General features: G+C 39.5%; 1 protein-coding gene across 2 annotated transcripts in view; it reads left to right on the top strand.

The window, feature by feature from the left end:
- Positions 1-4,844: 4,844 nt before the first annotated feature.
- myo1d (myosin 1D) overlaps positions 4,845-19,323 on the top strand; it is a 100,423-nt gene continuing 85,944 nt past the window's right edge. For both annotated transcript variants that reach the window (XR_004555053.1, XM_034119436.1), the window contains exon 1: positions 4,845-5,339. Coding sequence is in view for 1 of the 2 variants with exons in the window: in XM_034119436.1 (XP_033975327.1) it covers positions 5,245-5,339 (95 nt within the window). In the remaining variant the exon portion in view is untranslated. The remainder of the gene's footprint in view (positions 5,340-19,323) is intronic.

The raw sequence follows: 19,323 nt of genomic DNA, 5'->3' as shown, positions 1-19,323 counted from the left end.
TGTGTGTGTGTGTTTGTGTGTGCCAGGTGTGATTCACATGGGGGGATTGGGCACATAAGGGGGGGAACACATCTAGAGTATGTGTGTGTGTGTGGGTGGGTGTTTGTGTGTGTGTTTTTATCCAACCCGGTATCACGGCAAGACGTGAACATGTGACGATCTACCATGCTGGGAGACGTGAATATGTCACGGTTTCGTGCCTTCAAACGTGACAGTTACACGGTATTGTTAACATGGCCCAACCAGTGGAGAAATACCCGGAAGTGCCAAGCAAATGGTCTACCGCGCCTATTGGTCGGTTTTTATTGTCAAAATTAGATGTTTTTAATTTATTTTTTAATCGTCACACTCGATTTCACCGATTTTCTTGTTGCCCTAGCTGGTCGACACCTCTTTTAGCAGAAACAAAGGCTACATTAATGTATTAAATCGATGTTAATCCATGTGTGTGGATCATAGAGTGGCGAAGTCACGCCCATCTACTTCCGCCCCATGGGACCTTATTTCGGAAAAATAATGTATTGAAGTCAATGGAGAGAGAAAACGTATCTTTCGATCCCGTTTGAATTGTGCCATGAATTACACATATGATGTTTGTCAATCTTAAAAAAATAATTTCCATGTCAAAAAAGTCACAGTTTGTCGTAAAACTGTTGAAATAAAAGACTATGAAAAATACGCAACTAGAAAGACTACAAATCCCAGAGTCGCGTAAGTGATGTCACAATTGTTTTCCTCCACTAAGAGATAGCTAAGATCAGCGCCATATAGATATAATCTATCTATATGGCGCTGGCTAAGATAAGATAACTTTAACAAGATGCCTGTGTGCTTAGTACCAGGTTGTTATTATACCAGCAATGGGTCTTGCTCGTTCTTTCGCTTCCCGTCTGATGAAAGGACCAGGAGTACTCTGGATCATGCTAGCTAGTAGCTAGCACGTTAGTTAGCATTACAGCCTTGTCATTTGTATTAGCCTTAACATGAAGTAACATTAAGTAACCCAAAATGTTAAACAGTAAGAGTAATAGTCATATTTCGTGAACCCTTTGAAGAGTACTGTCACCGGTGTGATCATTCTATAATACACCATTTAAGCCCGGGGGAGAAATGCTAACGCTAACACTAGCGATCTTCTCTACTTCATGCTATCTGCACAAATGGTTGACATTAAACATTAAAACGACCAGGCAGTTCAGAGAGAATCAAAGGAAGGCAGGCAGGCAGCTTTGCATGACATTCTTCAGGACGTGTTTCATTGTGGTGATAGTGAGGGTAGTCAATCGTTTTGTTGACAAGACAGTAGTGACGGCCATCTTGGTGACGTGTGTTGTTGACCAGAGATGTAGTTCATTGAGCGTTTCACACAAACAAATGTGTTACTACACAGTTTTACGACACATTTTATTTTTTTTGACTTGCAAAATTATCTTTTAAATTGACAAACATCATATGTGTAATTCGTGGCACAATTCAAACGGGATCGAAAGATAATCTTTCGCTCTCCATTGACTTCAATACATAATTTTTCCGAAATAAGGTCCCATGGAGGTCCACCGGAAAGGGAGGGGAGGGACTTCGCCACTCTATAGAGCGAAGTCCCGCGTTAGCGTTAGCATTTCTCCCCCGGGCTTAAATTGTGTATTATAGAATGATCACACCGGTGACAGTACTCTTCAAAGAGTTCACGAAATATGACTACTACTCTTACTGTTTAACATTTTGGGTTACTTAATGTTACTTCATGTTAAGGCTAATAAAAATGACAAGGCTGTAATGCTAACTAACGTGCTAGCTACTAGCTTCCTTTCATCAGACGGGAAGCGAAAGAACGAGCAAGACCCATTGCTGGTATAATAACAACCTGGTACTAAGCACACAGGCATCTTGTTAAAGTTATCTTATCTTAGCCAGCGCCATATAGATAGATTATATCTATATGGCGCTGATCTTAGCTATCTCTTAGTGGAGGAAAACAATTGTGACATCACTTACGCGACTCTGGGATTTGTAGTCTTTCTAGTTACGTATTTTTCATAGTCTTTTATTTCAACAGTTTTACGACAAACTGTGACTTTTTTGACATGGAAATGATTTTTTAAGATTGACAAACATCATGTGTAATTCATGAATCATGGCACAATTCAAACGGGATCGAAAGATAAGTTTTCTCTCTCCATTGACTTCAATATATTATTTTTCCGAAATAACGTCCCATGGGGCGGAAGTAGATGGGCGTGACTTCGCCACTCTATAACATCTGAAGATGTGTAGTTTTATTCATGTTTGCCTGGCAACGCAATCGCACAACGTCACGTCCGTTAATTCCACATCCACACCAGTCTATGATCCACACACATGGATTAACATCGATTTAATACATTAATGTAGCCTTTGTTTCTGCTAAAAGAGGTGTCGACCAGCTAGGGCAACAAGAAAATCGGCGAAATCGAGTGTGACGATTAAAAAATAAATTAAAAACATCTAATTTTGAAAATAAAAACCGACCAATAGGCGCGGTAGACCATTTGCTTGGCACTTCCGGGTATTTCTCCACTGGTTGGGCCCATGGTTGGGCCATGTTAACAATACCGTGTAACTGTCACGTTTGAAGGCACGAAACCGTGACATATTCACGTCTCCCAGCATGGTAGATCGTCACATGTTCACGTCTTGCCGTGATACCGGGTTGGTTTTATCTGATCCGGATGGTTACTGATTCCTTTTCTTTATGGCGGTCATTTTTGACTGGGAACACCATGGGTGTTACAAAGTTGACTAAGTCATCCAAAATGCAATGAAAGTGGTGATCAGCAATTTTATATGTTCAAATGTCTAATGTGAAGGATATCATAAAGCCTTAATGCAATCGAATCTAAAACAAAAAAGTTAGGATTGATGAAAGTAGTAAATCGGTCAGATTTGACCCGAAGACAACAGGAGGGTTAATCAACCTGCAGAAATTAAATAAAACAGGTAATCTTTCAAGGTCCTTTTTAAGAAATTAAATGAAAACAAATATCTTGTGTCTTGTGTGCCAGAACACTTAAGACATTTTTACATATTTTAGATAACTGGGATTGGTAATTTATAGGCGAAACATTTCCGAAACGATTGCATGAATCGAGAAAACAATTGTCCAATTTGGCAATAATAGACATTGTTGTTGCAAACTTGAGTGGATGGATGATTTGCAAATGTAATTTATTTATGAGGCACATTAGGCTTCACACTTACACAACACCTCGGCCCAGGGCTATAGCAAAAACTATGAAAATCCTGTAAACAAATAGACCAAAAGTGTCTAAGGCCCCTCGAGTGCAACCCAACCCACAAAATGTATGTTTGAAAAGTCACTAAGAAAATCTATTTTTCCGTTTAATATGATTTATTTTTATATTGTATACAGTATGCTGCCAAGGTTATTTCTAGACATTATGTCCTTTTAAAGATTATTATAATAAATATATTATACTTCTAAAGCAATGAAAACACACTTTTTAAAGACACCTGTCAGTTCTAGACTTTACAGTAAAGCTGCACCATCTGAATCACTCATTGTTATGTTAATCTTAAAATATTAAAAGTGTGCCAGAATGTGCTGGCTTTTTTAATGACATTGCAAAATGTAAATCTTATTTCCTTCCAATGGCTGGTACTTCTTCTTTCCCAAAGGTAAGAGTCCCCAGTTGTCTTGGCACCCACTCCCCACTGTGGCATGCAGGGTTTCAGCCAAACAGAAGGGTCGCTGGAAGAACTGCTGCACTTTCTGTTCCACACCTAAGATAAGATAAGATAAGATAAGAAGTACTTTATTGATTCCAATTTGGGAAATGTTTGCGTTGCAGCAGCATAAAAAGACAAGGCATTGTACAAAAGAGAAATTAAAAGAGTCGAAATAAACATCCAAAATGTACCTATCCAAGACAAGAGGTATCAGGGCAGCTGTACTTCTACAAATTCCCAGAATCCTCATGGGGTTATTTGGCTTACTGTGGAGGTTTTAAACAAGAATTGTGTCACTCGTAAAATGTACTATTGATGTGCATTGGTTGGGGTTCTGGGGGCGGCTCTCATGACTCCTCCATATGTGCCTTTTTGTCAGGACAAAAACATATACATACAACATATTCAAGTCTGAATGTTGTACTTATTTTTCTCCAAATTATATTCTATGTAGGATCCAGATAAAATATAAATGCAAATTACAAGCCCACACCTAACCAAACTCATTTTCAGAAAATACCCTTATATGCCAGCCATGCCCCTGATAAATATACAAATGCAAAATCAATCCATCCATCCATCAAACCATCCAAGTTATTCAACCCTATATTTTTAGAGAAGGCATGTGCAGTGCCTGTGTTTTACACAAGGTGGCGCACTGACATCAGTGTAAGCCTGGTGGCAGTGTGTTAATGGTGTTCAGCTTCTTGTACAGTTGTTTTAAAAGAGGAGGACAGGCCTCATCAGAGTGAACATGGGCAGGTCAAATGAACTGATCCCTGAAAGTGTAATTGTTAGTAGTTAGCAGGCTATTTTGCTGCAGTTTCACTGTATCTAATCCATACCTTTCATTCATATCCCACTGAATACATTCTGATGAGACCTTATTTTTCCTTTTATGGTAACAGAGGGCATCCTAAAAGTGAGGCCAAAACATTACGTATTTTTCTCCCTGTGTTTTACAACTTAGAGGTGGCGCGTCATCGCTGAAATATGTATCAGAAACAGTGGGGCTGTGGTCTTTAGAAATATTTCACCAGTCTGACCAACACCTCTCCACAGGAGGGGCGTGGTTAGGAAGAGGCGGCTGCAATCCTATTGGTGGATGGTCGGCCGGGACGACAGGAGAGAAACTCCAGGAAAACGTACGGAGCTCGCGCACGATGTAACGGGAAAGGTTACATTTTTGAGTTAAGAGGAAACTTTGCATGGACATGAGGAATATTTCGGGATAACTTGTTATTTCTAACAGAAAAGCCGGATCTATAAGGAAATATCCAGCATTGTATTCCTCTATTTGAAGCGACAAGGTCTTTTTTAAACAGTTTTTGACCTTACTAAAACATGACTGAATGACAATTTGACGAATGAAAATGCGAATTGAGCACACAGCTGTCCACTGAGGAGAGGAGGTGCTCAGAGAAGCCCGCCAATGCTTACCTTTTGTCGGCACTTCAAAGCAAGTTATTAAAACGTTTTTTTTTTTCGCGAGCTTCAATTAGAAAATAAGGTAACAACATGGCAGAGCACGAGAGCCTGGAGTTTGGAAAAGCAGATTTTGTGCTTTTGGACAACGTGTCTCTGGAAGAATTCATGACTAACTTAAAACTCAGGTAAGCAAACCGCACTGCGGTCATTAACCTTTGTAAATCCACACATGCCCAGGAAAATAGTTTGAACTAAAGAAAACACGTTCAGGTGAGGACAAACATAGCTTGTAGCGTAATTTTAGCCCAAAATGTGTCTAGTTGTTACATTATAGCCGCTCAACAGGTGCAACTTGGCTCATTCAGAGTGTAGTATTCTCTTATATTGTTCGGCATAATATATATGACTGAACAAATCTTGACAAACAATATAGCCTGCCTTTTATGCTAATGTTGTTGTCACTGCACCTGTCACGATACTGCAGTCTTTTTAATTACAATCGTTGGAGTAATGCCACTGCATTCATTTGATGCCTTCTTTCGATCAAACCGGTAATATTCTTGCTGTGTGAGACTCCACCCAAACAACAACAACACACACACACACACACACACACACACACACACACACACACACACACACACACACACACACACACACACACACACACACACACACACACAGGTTTCCATCAGCTGTGTTGTCAGTGGCTCAGTGTCAAGTATGCATTGTGAATGAAGAGAGCTGTTGTGGGTTAACGTGGACTGTGGCTTCACTTTCACCATCTCGGTTCCTCACCTCTGCCATCTGTAATGAAAGTGCAAAAATGATCCCTGATGGCAGTTTGAGAGAGCCTAGAATGACTAGGTGGTTGTGTGGAAAGTCGTGGTACAGTAGATGTCCAAAAGAACATTATAAGTGTAGCTTTCCACAATAGGAAACACATTTGCAATGAGAGAAAGTTTTCTATTTCTGTTTGACAGCAAAGTAAAATGTGATTTAAAAGTAACTAGTTAAGGTGTGAAATTGACATCAATAAAAGAAAGGTATTGTACACATTTGGCAGAAGATATCCTGTCAAAAACACATTTACGGAGATGCGTAGAAAACTAAATTGTCCCTGAATCTTATTACATCTCTCTAATCTAGGAGCCAAAGATATTTTAGGCATTGAGCTGCTTTGCTTTGTGGGAATTGAGTACTATTTTTCTCTGAGCTATGTGGTGAGTTTATAATTACATGGCTTCACCCCAAAATATTCTGGTATAGAGATCATCACAAATTGGAATGGTTGATATATTTTGATATGTTTTAGTTTGCTAAGCTTGTCTCAAAAGCCTGGAAAAGGGCAGGATGGACTATTGACTAAATCATCTTTCTTATATTTTCAAGCTACACTGCTTTATCAGTAATCTATTAGATAAAATCAGACTTGATTCCTGGAGGGGAAAATAACATTACCACAGTACAAGAAAGAGTGATAAGACACAGATAAAGAGCTATACAATAATAAATGACATTCAAGAGCTATGTACATTACAATACCAAGGCCTTAACAGGACTTGAACTGTGTGTATGGAGCTTGGAAGTTGTGGTATGAATCTTATTGTGGACATGATGTTATTCTTTTTATATTTGTATTAGATCTGCTATAGCTTTTTGTTGCAGTGTATTGTAAGCCAATGCAGGCTGGGCATACTGTAGGTGAATGCATGACACACTTGGTGGAGCTCACTTTGTTGATTTTTAAGCCAGTCCCAGTACAACATTCTCGACACACTGCCAGCAGTGAGTTGTAGAATAAATATTTATAGGATTTTAAGGATGCAGGTTTCTCTTTATTGGTTCGTATACTGAATGGTTTCCCTTCTATGGCCAATACAGTGAGCCACAAGGCTTACTTAACTCTTCAAGAAGGATCTCCACACCAACATTTTTGTGATTCTCTTTCAGCCATCAGGGTGATAAATGTAGACGCTATCCATCACCTTGTTTCAAGCCAGTTCCTTCTGCACTGTGGTCATTGCAAGTCTTTTCTTGATACCCTTAAGTTGCACCCCCTGTGTTTCTCCTGGCTCCAGATAGTTTGTGTCCTCTTTTAAAAAATGGTCATACTTTATTTGCATCAAGCTTGTTCGTCATAGTCCCTTTGCTAATGTTTGAGTGTTTAATTAATGCTTAGTAATGTAGAACATCTAGGTCAACAGCAAGGTCTGCCCGTAGGGACATTTTGAAGAGTATATTATGTCCTAAAATGCCATTACACAACAGAAAGGAGGGCTAAGTGTGAATTGGTTCTTGTTTTTGTAAGAACAGATAGTACTTTGTTGACAGTAGGGCTGCTTGTCTTACAGTACAATACATTAAATATATTTTGTGTTTTGGATTGTTGATTAGAAAAAAATACATTTTATTAATGAAATAAATAGTGATAGCCCATTTTCAATCCATCAATATATGTAGAAAGTTATCAGCAGATGATTTGATAATACAAATTATATTAAGTTGTTCCCCTACACTTCTATGCACACATCTAACACATTTAACTGCAGTGTTTCCCCTATATACCATTAGCGGCGGCGCAGCTAAAAATGATTTTTTAAATTTATTTATTTTTATTAAAATAATAATAAGTGGGCGACCATTTTCGATTGTTTGTTATGTGTATTTGTAGTATTTGTGTTACTGTATGTTCAATAAAGGTGTATTTTGCTAAACCTTGAGACATTGCCACTGTATGTAGGCCTCAAGAGCCTTTCTTGTGCTGGCAGACACACAGAAACATATTGGCGGGGCCAGAGTTCCCGTTAGCCGGTAATTACCGGACAATGACCGGTAAAATATGCTGAAGTCCGGCAAATCTAAATCTCTCCGGTCAAAATGTCCGGTCAAAATAATTTTCCCTTAGCGCAATACCGCATCAGTTGCGCCACTTATGTGACAGACAAGAATAGTATGTGACAGACAAAAGAGTATGTGACAGACAAAAATTGTCAATTCTAATGTCTAACACTTAATGTGGAGAAAGAGATGTCCTGTATGGGTTGATTGTGCGTTGATCTGTTGGTAATGCCTCGGGGTTCCGGTGGGCATGTAAACAAATGCATAATGCTGCGCTATACTTTGTGGCCTCATCCGGTTGCATAGCGACGCTTATTGTTTAGGTGTCTTTTAACAAGCAGGTAGTCATATCATTAGCTAGAACTAGCTAGATCTGATCGATATGGACATAAATGCGAGTAAAGTCTAATCTGACAGGAGAGAGAGATCGGCTGCTGCTGACGAGTCGACACGCAGCTCTGCATGATCCCCTGCAGCGGCGAGCAGAGCAAAACACACTTCAGGTTAGAAAATCACACGTAGCTATTTTAATTACCTCTCAAACTACCTAAACTAGTTATAGATATGTTTAGTTTTACTGTCGGGTCACTCATTACTGGATCCGCGAGCTGCATGATACTGACGGGCTGTCAGGAGAAGGAGAGAGCGCTCCGTTTATTATTCCCGCGTTTTTGTAAATTACTGTACACTTTTGAATAATGTAGTTAATCTACTATAATTAGTTTGTTTAATGTCGAATCATATCAATTTGTTTTAAAGCTCAATAAATAACAAAGAAGACCTTTAACCGGCACTTATCTAATTTTGTCCGGAAGATTTCAACTTTAACGGACATGTTGACCGGCAAAAAAATATTCTAACGGGAACTCTGGGCGGGGCGCACTTCGCCCGCGCACACACTAAAGAATTCCACGCGCTCCACGCTCACATTTTGCTGGGTGCCTTAGCACCGCTGCTATGACTCCATCCTAGGGGAAACAATTAACTGTATTAATATGAAGCAGAAAATGTATAAGAGAAAAGAGTTCCAGGTGTGTCTATGTGTCATAGAGGATAAGGCAGTTCTGGTTAACAGTGTTTTTGAGAAAAAAGAGATGAGTTTCTGTGGTGTGCACGGGAGCTCTGGCAGCCAAGCAAGAAGACCTGAGAGCTAGCAGACAGCATGAGGCCCCTTCTCCCATCTCTCTCCCATTTTCTGCATGTTTGTTTTTCTCTTCAGCTAGACAGCTCTGTGCGGACATGGCGTGTGCAGATGCAGTTGAGGGTGTGACCAGCCAGGAGTGCTTCCTTTTTGCTCCTTTGTGGGAGTGGACCACTTGAAGGAGGGGTCCAAAGAGCATGAGGCATCTAATGGTCTCCATTTGTCCTGGTGCAGTTATACAAAACAAGTGAGCTGGCTGGAGCACGTCTGCACATCTCTCCTGGGTGTATTTTACGCTAAATGGGGGAACTGAGTCTTACAGTTAACTGCCTGGCCTAATTAAAGAGACTTTTTGCACACAAAGGTTCTGCTTAACAATATAAATGTATATGATTTTTTTAACAAGTATAATAGATCAATAATAAACCCTCATTGGATTTGGATATTGAAAAGCAGAACTTCCAAAGTAAAGTATTTGAATTTGAAGTGGGTCAAAGGCTGAGCTTTGGTTAGCAGCTATTCATCATGTAGTGACTCCCATTGCCTGAGTTTGATTAGCAACCAACTAAATGATATTGTTGTGCAGGGGATTTCTACTTGTGCCATTAAGTGCTTGCCACGTTGAGAATGTAATCAAGTTCCCAAATGGAGCATGGTTTGGAAAGGTTTGCTGGTTTCCCTAGTTGACATTGACTTTGTTTGACTTGAGGTTGAACTGTGTGGCCTGTTCCCTGTTATGTAGCCTCCCAATCTCTAAATAGAGCCCAGCAGATGCCCAGTTTCTTTATAAAGATGTCTGGTAGGATAAAAGTTCAAGCCAAATTCCTCTAGGGTCTTGGGAATTTGCCTGAATTGACCAGTCGCAGATAAGAATGTTTGGGCTGAAACGGTGCGGACCAAAGAGTATTTATGGAGGGGAATAAACTGATTCAAAATGACGGGAATGGTTTAGAGACTGAAGTCAATTATAGTATCAAAATTCATGTTTTAAAGGTGATTGCTCTCTTGGTTCTCTAAATTGATTTGTAATTGATTCCCCCTGGGATGCCACAAGCCAGACATGGCATCAGAGGAGTTTCGCTAAAAATAGTTCTTGCAGGATGGATGCAAAGAGGGCTTCAGCCACGATGTCCTAATACTAACAGCAGTGAGTGAAGGAAGCTCTCTGTATGTGTGATGGTACTCCAAGCTTACACGTGTGCCAGGCACAGTTTACTGCAGCTAAATGTCTTCATAAGGCAGCGTTGTTTTGACTGTCCCTTGGAATCCAGAATTCCAAATGAATGTCTAATATTCCTGAAAAAACTGACAAGCTCTAGACAACATTTTGACATGTTAAAGTGAAGATGAATAAGAATTGGTAAAAAAAAGAAATGTTGAGGGTCTGAGCTTCACAGGTCTGGATGTTTGTTTCAGTCTTGTTGACATATGATGGGAGGGGCTACTGTCCCATAGCAAAAGACAATAACATCCCAAATATGTGCACTATTTGAAAATTATTTTAGCACACAACAAAGTCTGAATTGCCCAGATAAATATTCAACCAGAGGCTAAGAATTCTTTGCTCAGGAACCCTCTTGTTTTCCCAGTGAGCTATAGATAGAGATTTCAAGATGAATATCTATAGAATATCATGTTTGAATAAGTGATAACATATTCTGAAAGCTCCTGTTTGTTTGACTGTATGAACTGCGCAGAGTGATTTGACCTTTGAACCCATCTATGGGGAGTTAAAGAGGACTTTGAACAGGAAGTCTCCAATAATATGGAGCAGACCAACGGAGCAGGAAAGCTGGCATTTCCCCTCGCCTTTGCTCCTCACATTTCATTGTTTCCTGCCGCTGCTCTTCATAGCCGAGTTGGGAACCCTATGTGCAGACATGTTCTTCAGAGTTATATAACTCACAATTCAGGCCTTCAGATGTAAAGCTGTCACTCTATTTCTGGTGTTTCCTGGATTTGGCGATCAAATTACAGTCAAATTCTTCTCATCTGCTGTTTTAGGGAACAATGGTTCTCCTGTTTTAACTGGTTAACTTGAAGAGGTGTGGTGCAGAAACTCTTTTCTCTCTTTTTCCCGCAGTATAATCGGAGGGATCAAAGTACCCATGTGGCTCAGGTAGAGCTTGTCAGGCAGAGAAACCCAAGGTCAAGGGTCAGACTTTGTACTCTGAGATACGGCTCAATAGCTAAGTCATGTCTTTCTTTTCTGTTTAGCACATTTGGTACTAAACACTTTTTTTTATGTCATAGGATCCTTTAAAGTTTTAGCACTTGCCATCAAAGCCTTTTTTGCCTAGGGTTCTCTCCTTAGTTTCATCTCACATATTGTATTTGTTTATTTGTATCTATCTGTTCATTCCTCACCGATAAAACCATGGGGAGAAGTTCTGAAATACTCTTACCCTGCAGCAAAGATGAAAATGGGTGATACTGTGCAGCAAATGCCTCTAAGAATATTTAATCCCAACCCGCTTATTAAAGTGTTTTCCTCTTAGCGGTGGTCAGGACTGGAAGAGAAATATTTATAGATGATCACTAAGATAGACAGTGTTCGCTCTAAGCTTCCTGCTCATTTGCCCAGTAGCTCTTTTTCTTGGATAGCAGAGTATAATGTCAATTACAATCATAGGCTTAGGGACAGCATCTGGTCAATTGTGCAAGTAAAATATGCTTCTTTCATAACGTACTACTCAAAACTTCAAGAGAACTCTTTATGCTAGTGTTTTTTCAGTTCCTTAGTCTGTCACTCCCAGGAGATTCTGTGCTTATCACAGAAAAAGAGTCTCCCCTGAACTGGCGGACTCATAGAAGGCTTTTTGAGAAATGCCTTGTGGGCCCGCTCCCCTGCAATCCACCAGTGAAAAGTCCAGTCTCGCCACAAGAATTTCCATACGACCGTCTGTAATCTGAAACACATTACCATCCTTATATAAACAGAGGCTGTGCTTGTGTAGCTTCAATACCCTCTAAAATAAGTTCAGCAGCTCCCATAGACGTCTCATTAGTGGACTGCCTGAGCTGGCAGGCAGTGTCAGGACCAAGCCGTTTAGCAGAAGCTCCCGTTATTCTTCTTCTTTTGGTGCCTTTGTGTTTCTTGACTTTCTATTTTGGCACATTCATTTTAGCAGATTACTGAATTGTATTCCTGCTTCCCCATATTAGTTCAAGAGCACATACAAAACGTGTTAATGTGCCTTGTGATGAGACTGTATCTTTGCTAATTCAATATTTTTTAATTTTGGCAAAGTTCTTATACATCTGATTTTGTTAAGACAACATAGATTGTTGCAAGTTTGCCATATTATATTAAAGGCTTAGTGCCCTGATAATATGTACACATCAACATCTGTGTACAGGTGTTGTGTAGTATCACTGCATTTGTGAAATAATCCTATGTAAGTCTTTTTATGGTTCCAGAAATATCAGTTAACAGTGGTTTGGGATGAAGTTGAAGTTTTGAAATCAAAATAAATCTGATGGTGTGGTGTTATGGAACTGAGTTCACCAGAACACTGCTGCAGACTAGGGGCTCCAGGCCCAAAGGTTGCTGTTAAATGACCCTGAGTGGACTAAGGTCAGTTTTTTAATACACTGGAATTGATAATGATTAACCTAAAAGATTCATCTTCACCCATGCTGTTGTTACTGTGTCCATAGAACATTTAGTACTGTTAGGTGACTAACTATCATATCTCATGATTTAACAAGAAACCGCATCCTTTGTTTGCGACATTACCCCAGACACAACACACACACACACACACTCACACACACACACACACACACACACACACACACACACACACTCACACTCACACTCACGCGTTCATGTGGCACGCTTATCTCCTATCTGAACCTCATTTAAGCTTTAACCATTTACTGAGGCAATGAGTGTTTCGTTTTTGGTCAGCCTGCATGAAATCATGTGTGGGAATACCTCATGACGCATGTGACTCAGAAGGCTGACAAATGTGTGTGAGCAAAGGGATGTTTTCTTTGTGTATCCTGAGCTGTGCTTGCTCCAGTGTTGCATTGTGCTCTTGTCCACCTGTTGGAGCTGTGCCCTGAGCCGCGGTGGGGGTGGAGCAGCTTACTCACTTTCACAGCCAGCGCCTCACATCACTTCACACACACACACACACGCACACGCACGCACACACACACACACGCACACGCACACACACGCACACACTGGGCTATATAATTCACTGACACTATCAGGAGCACCATTGTTCCCTTTTAACCATCTTCAGGCACAGGCAAAAGTAACTAAGTGCAATTACAATTTGTAGGTACTTCTACTTTACTTACCTTATTTCAATTTCATGCTTCTTTATACTTCTACTTTACCACATTTCTGAGATAAATGTTGTACTTTCCACTCCATTACGTTTACCTGACAGCTAAAGTTAGCTTATTCTGTTATTATTTTGTTGTTATTTTTACTTAAAAAAATTATAATCTTATACAATCCTTCACAAAACCCCTTACAAATAAAGTGTTTTCTTTCAGTTTGATAAATTGTTAGCGGTTCCAGCGTAGGGTGGTCTTAATATAAATATATATATTTTTTTTCTACAGTATATTCCTCCTTCAGGTGTTCAAATCAAAGTTTCTTACATTGCCAGTGTAAGCCTATCCTTATAAAATAGCATGTTCTGCATATTTTTAATATGCAGAAAATGCTATTTATCTTATATGATAATTTACTTTACATTTTTCCCAAAATAGCTATTTACTGTCAGTGTTTCCCCTAGGATGGAGTCATAGCAGCGGTGCTAAGGCACACAGGCCCAGCAAAATGTGAGGCTCTACAGGTGTATTTGGCTAAATCACCTTTATTGAACATACAGTAACACAAATACTACACATCCACATAACAAACAAAATAAAATGTATGCAATTTAATTATTTTAACCTGCTTTATTTCGGGATGGACCTCACATCCTCTAGGGGGGTCCGGGGGCATGCACCCCCGGGGAGATTTTTTTTTAAATGTTGAAGTTAAATGCATCAATCTGGTGCACTTTGAGCACAAAATGAATTTATGGATACAGCTCTCAACACTCATATGAAAGGGAGCTGTGTACTTTTCAATAATCCAAACATCTTTAGAATATGATCACAACCAATAACAAATCATTTAAACTTGTTTATTCTCATCTTATGTTACCTAGTTAGTATTCTTTATTTTTCTTTATGCATATTTTACTAATCACTCCCCTTTTAAACTGTTTTTTGTACTGTCCTATAGTACACATTGGAATGATTTCTTACTTTATTTTTTACGACTAGGCTATATTAAATAGATAAAGGTGTGCTCTCTCTCGCTCTCTCTCTGTCTCGCTCGCTCACAGAGGCTGGGTGCTCCTCCGTGGCGATGACACGAGCGCCACGTATTATTATTTTAATGTAGAAAAAAAAATTAAATTATTTTTTTGTTACCTGGCTGGCGCCCCGTAGCAGCGGCGCGCATACATGTATATAGGGGAAACACTGACTGTTACCTAATTTGACCTATGGGTATTAAAACATCCAATTGTTTTCTATCCCTTTCCTCTCTGTATTCCATTCTTTGTCCATCTGTCTGTTTTTGTCTTCTTCCCTGCCCTTCTTTTAGCCCCGATTAAAAACATAGTGCCTTCCTGAAATAGCATGTTGAGTAATGTCTGGTTCCTTTGGATAGGTTTCTCTTTATTTCTCTCTCACTCTCTGTTTCTCCACTTATTCCCTTTTTACATGAGCCACTGCTGGTCCATGTGTAAAAGCATAAACAAGTTCTGCTTCAGGCTATCAGCCAGGCCTCAAAACCCCACCACTCCTCCCGTCTTCATTCAACCCGAGAGACATTTTTATTGAATTTTGGAAATGTAATCAGATTGAAATCCTCTCAAATGCGTGTTTCAGTAACAGCTTGGTGGCAGCACTGTTTGTGTGTCTGTGTGTAAAGGGGTGGGGTGGAAGACTGCCATCCCAGTTAGCAAAGAAAGGAGGGTCAGCCACCTGATCTGCAGCCAGGCTGTTTACACATGGCTCCCATTTCCCATAAGTACCTAGACCGGCCATCCTCATGGGAACATCCTGTAGTGTGAATGGTGAACACATGCTGCTCAGTTCTATTCAAGCATGGCCTTATGACTAAGTCTTTGAGTGTGCTTGCTGCAGAGGATTGCTGCACAGTGCAAGATACATGTAATCTTAGCTTAATAATTTTCTTTCACCATTAATGGCTGCAATTATTTTTTTTAAACCATATATATAGATGAATGATACATCTCCCCTTCCTCACACCATACAAAAGTGAAGCCTAACTATTCCAGGTCCCAGAAGACATTTTTTTTACAAACCTATCTCTGCAAGGATGAATCATAATTAAGAAGTTTTCAAGTTCTGGTTAGATATTAAAATGAACGAACACACTATGGTCTAAATAATAATTAGTGACAACACCATTAGTTATTAGACAATAGAGGATTATTCATGTCTCTGTAATCAGGAAATAACTTATATCCATTTTCAAATGCATATTCAGAATTGTTTTAACTTTAGTGTGAGCACAGCAATATGTCTTACATCATGTTACATAATCTTCCTCCATGCTCCATCCTCAGTGCAGAGCAGCTGTGTCGGTAGCAGGGAAACTACCTCTTCTGATTTTGGAAGGAGATTGATGTGGGCCTGAGGGAGGGTGGATGTGTTGTGTTGATGGGCTGCGTCTCCTACGAACAGTCTGGGAGCTGCTGTTTAGCAGTAAGCAGGCGTTACAAAGCAGCGGAAAATCCCCCAATGCAGAGCCCAGATGTCTGATGGCTGCAGACCATGAAGGAGGCCTCTGTCACACTGTACAGTGCATACATGAGTGGAGTAGAGCAACAGTTTTGACTTATTTCTGGTGGGTCCTCAAAATAGAAACAAGAGTGATATGTCGACGACAAAAGCCCAGAGGGATGTTAAACCTCAGCTTTGTTCATACAGCATCTTTACTAGCCTCTCAGGAGCAATAGCTGTCATAAAGAGTTGAAGAATGGATGCAAGGACAAGCCAAGTTTACCCATGATTCAGCAAGACTTCATCTTAATGTCCTTCATGAGCATGTCACAGCTGCTACTGCTCACCTTCGCAGGCAAATCAGTGGGCTTCACTAGAATAACTAACTTCTCGTTGTTTTAAGAATATCTGCATACACCTTTCTCTGACCTCAATCCTTTTTTCTTGTGAGAAATACGTCAAACTTTCTCCACTTCAGGCACCTAGAATGTATTTATATAAAACAATCTAACAAGAAAATAATGTATGATTAAACTGTCATACATCATGTAATGATATTTTTAGGAACCTCTGATTTAAGACAATAGTGAGCTTCTAGCATTGTGTCAACAGTTTGTGTGTTTCCCTTTCCTGTTTGAACATAACAATGCCCCCCTGCCTGCACAAGGTGAATTACATGAGGAAAGGTCCCAGTTTGGAGCTGAAGAATTTGACTGGCCTGCAAAGAGCTCTGACCTCAACCCCATCCAACACCTTAATGATCAAATACAACATTGACTGTCTTCTCTGATATTGTTTTGGACAAAATCCCTGCAGATCAATATATGGGTGTTATGTACACGGAGGTGTGTGGCGCAATGGGTTGTGCGTTTGTGTTCGGATCACGGGGTCACAGGTTCAAACCCCACTGCAGTCAGCATGTCGTTGTGTCCCTGGGTAAGACACTTCACCCCAAATTGCTCCTGTGGGGATTGTCCACAGTATTGAGTATGTAAGTCGCTTTGGATAAAAGTGTCTAACAAGTGACATGTAATGTTTGGTTTGGCTATGTTATATAGGCCATATATGTTTTTTAGACGTCTTTAACAGCCATGTTCAGTGTGCTTTGGCATTGTTTATGCCAATTGTCTGACTTTCAGAATTTTAAAACGTATTATTGCATCTGCCAAAATGCCTAATCCAGTATTTTCTGGCTTCTACTAATCTTTCCCATCCTCAGTGAGTTTATTTGCTGTGACTATAAACTCTTAATCCCTTTAGGATAGAGTGGTGAATAATTAAATTACTCCAGAAAGATGGGTTAAAAAGACAAGTTATTGTGAAACAATTTCATTATAAAATAATCTTTCATCTGCTGCAAGGCATGTTTTGCATATAATGCACAGTATTTCCTTAAAATGTTTTTAATTATAACATTAGAAAAAGAATAAAGCATATTTCAGTCCTGCAGATGAGATGAATAAAAGCACAGAAAAACAAAATGGTATCTAATTAATCTGCTAGTTATTTCTCCAATTAGATATATGTTTTGTCTTTAAAATATCATAGAATTGCTATAAAAACACATTTCGTTATGTTATTCTGGGCGCCTAGGTGGAGTCATGTTTATTTGACCACCCCAACTCTCAGAAATCAAATAATGCTTTTTTTCATATATTTTGAAGACAAGTTAAAAATGCTCCCATATCTAAAGTCGAAAGCAGTCAATATTTTTGCTTGAAAAGTTAATATAACTACATTTGAAATAATAAAAATGCTTAATGATCTGCTTGCTATGTTGCAGTGCTAAAACATTTTTTTGTCATGTTTCATGAGCTTTTCAAAACAACACTTAAGAAAGACTACAGACGAGATGTCCTTTACCCAGCAGCCATGTGGATAAGCCCTCCTGCACATTGCTGTCAATCTAAACAAGAGCAGTGATGGCAATAAACTCCGAGATCAAAGTAGAACAGACACAGATTAACTCCCTTTATAATTCCTACATTGACCCTAAAGTTCAAACCTATAATGATGAGAACACGTGCCGGCTGGATATGGGCCACATATTGCTCCATATAACACATACTACTGATACACAGATTTCTTTATAACCCCAACTTGTATGGGACTGTGTTTAAGTCTAGATACACTTTCTCTGTTGCCTTGAATATCTGCTTTGAATTCAACTTTACTAGCAGAAGCTAACAGTCAGATTTCTTTACGAGGGTTCATCGAGCAGCACTTTTCATTTAGAATTGCTCAGCATAAGTAAGTGAAACATTTTGGTGTTAGAGACAGACAATTATGTTAAATGTCGTAATTACACCAGCGTGTCCAGCCTCAGGGTAGAGATGTTGTGAGGGGAATTTTCATGGGATTATTTGAATCACACTTACCTCTATTCTTTTCTGAAGTTTATTTTCAGTCGGGAATAGGGGAGAGATTGTTGGTGAGAAAATGTCATAAATGGCTCCCGCTCCTCCCTCAGTTAACCATAAAAAAGACCCACCCAAACAAGATTGGAGACAGTGGTTGTGCTCGGCTGTGCTCTGTAATTCACTTCTGAGGGGAGTGTGTTGAATGTTGTGTGGCATTAGGGTTCCTCTGGTATTTTTGGGGCAGAAAAAGTTCCTTGGTAAAACATTTTTCCACTGTATGGCAAGTCTTTGGAGTCACTTTTTAACATGTTTGCATAGTCAGATGTTGGTAGAGATAATAACAGTACTGACAACTTTTAGGAATATAAACAACTCAAGAGTATCAAGAAAAAAACAACAAATCTTAGAGTATAATACTTAAAAGTGTTATTTCCAAACATGGACACAGCTCCCCAGACTCCATTAGCAGCTTCATTTTGATACACTGCAACTAGTTCCTATTGGTCAGACAGTCACACCAGGACCAGATAAACAGGCTAGTTGTCTGTCATGCTCAAATCTCCTATGAGCAAGTATGCTAACATTAGCTGGTTGACCTGATGGAGCTTGTGTATTTTATGAGTACACATGCTCTTATGTTGGCTTTTTAACTATTGCAAAATATAAAAGCGCAAACTTTGTTCAGTTTCTAAAGGCTTAAATATAGGCAGGTCTGAGCATAGACTTGAGTCATTAAAAGATTACAATCAAATTCAATCCTCAATTTAACAACAAATAAACTGAGTATGAATGATCAACAATGTGCAGGATTTTCTGTTTTGTTTTCAGAGCTATTAACAGCCAGAAGATACGGAAAACATGAATGGGTTCATTTTTGGGAAATTCCAGGGACTGTCTTAAACCTCAAACAACGAACAAGCTTTGTTTCTGTTGTAGTATGCAGAGTTCAGAATCTAACAAGCTGCACATAAATAGTCTCATCATCATTTCACACCAGCAGGTCCCTCAGTGGGAGTCAGACTATACATAAATCATCACAGGTCTCACAATATCTGA

The sequence above is a fragment of the Trematomus bernacchii genome, unplaced genomic scaffold, assembly GCF_902827165.1.
Source record: "Trematomus bernacchii unplaced genomic scaffold, fTreBer1.1, whole genome shotgun sequence".
NCBI classification, from domain to species: Eukaryota; Metazoa; Chordata; class Actinopteri; order Perciformes; family Nototheniidae; genus Trematomus; species Trematomus bernacchii.
The sequence above is the reverse complement of the archived record's forward strand: the minus strand, read 5'-3'. Positions and strand labels throughout refer to the sequence as shown.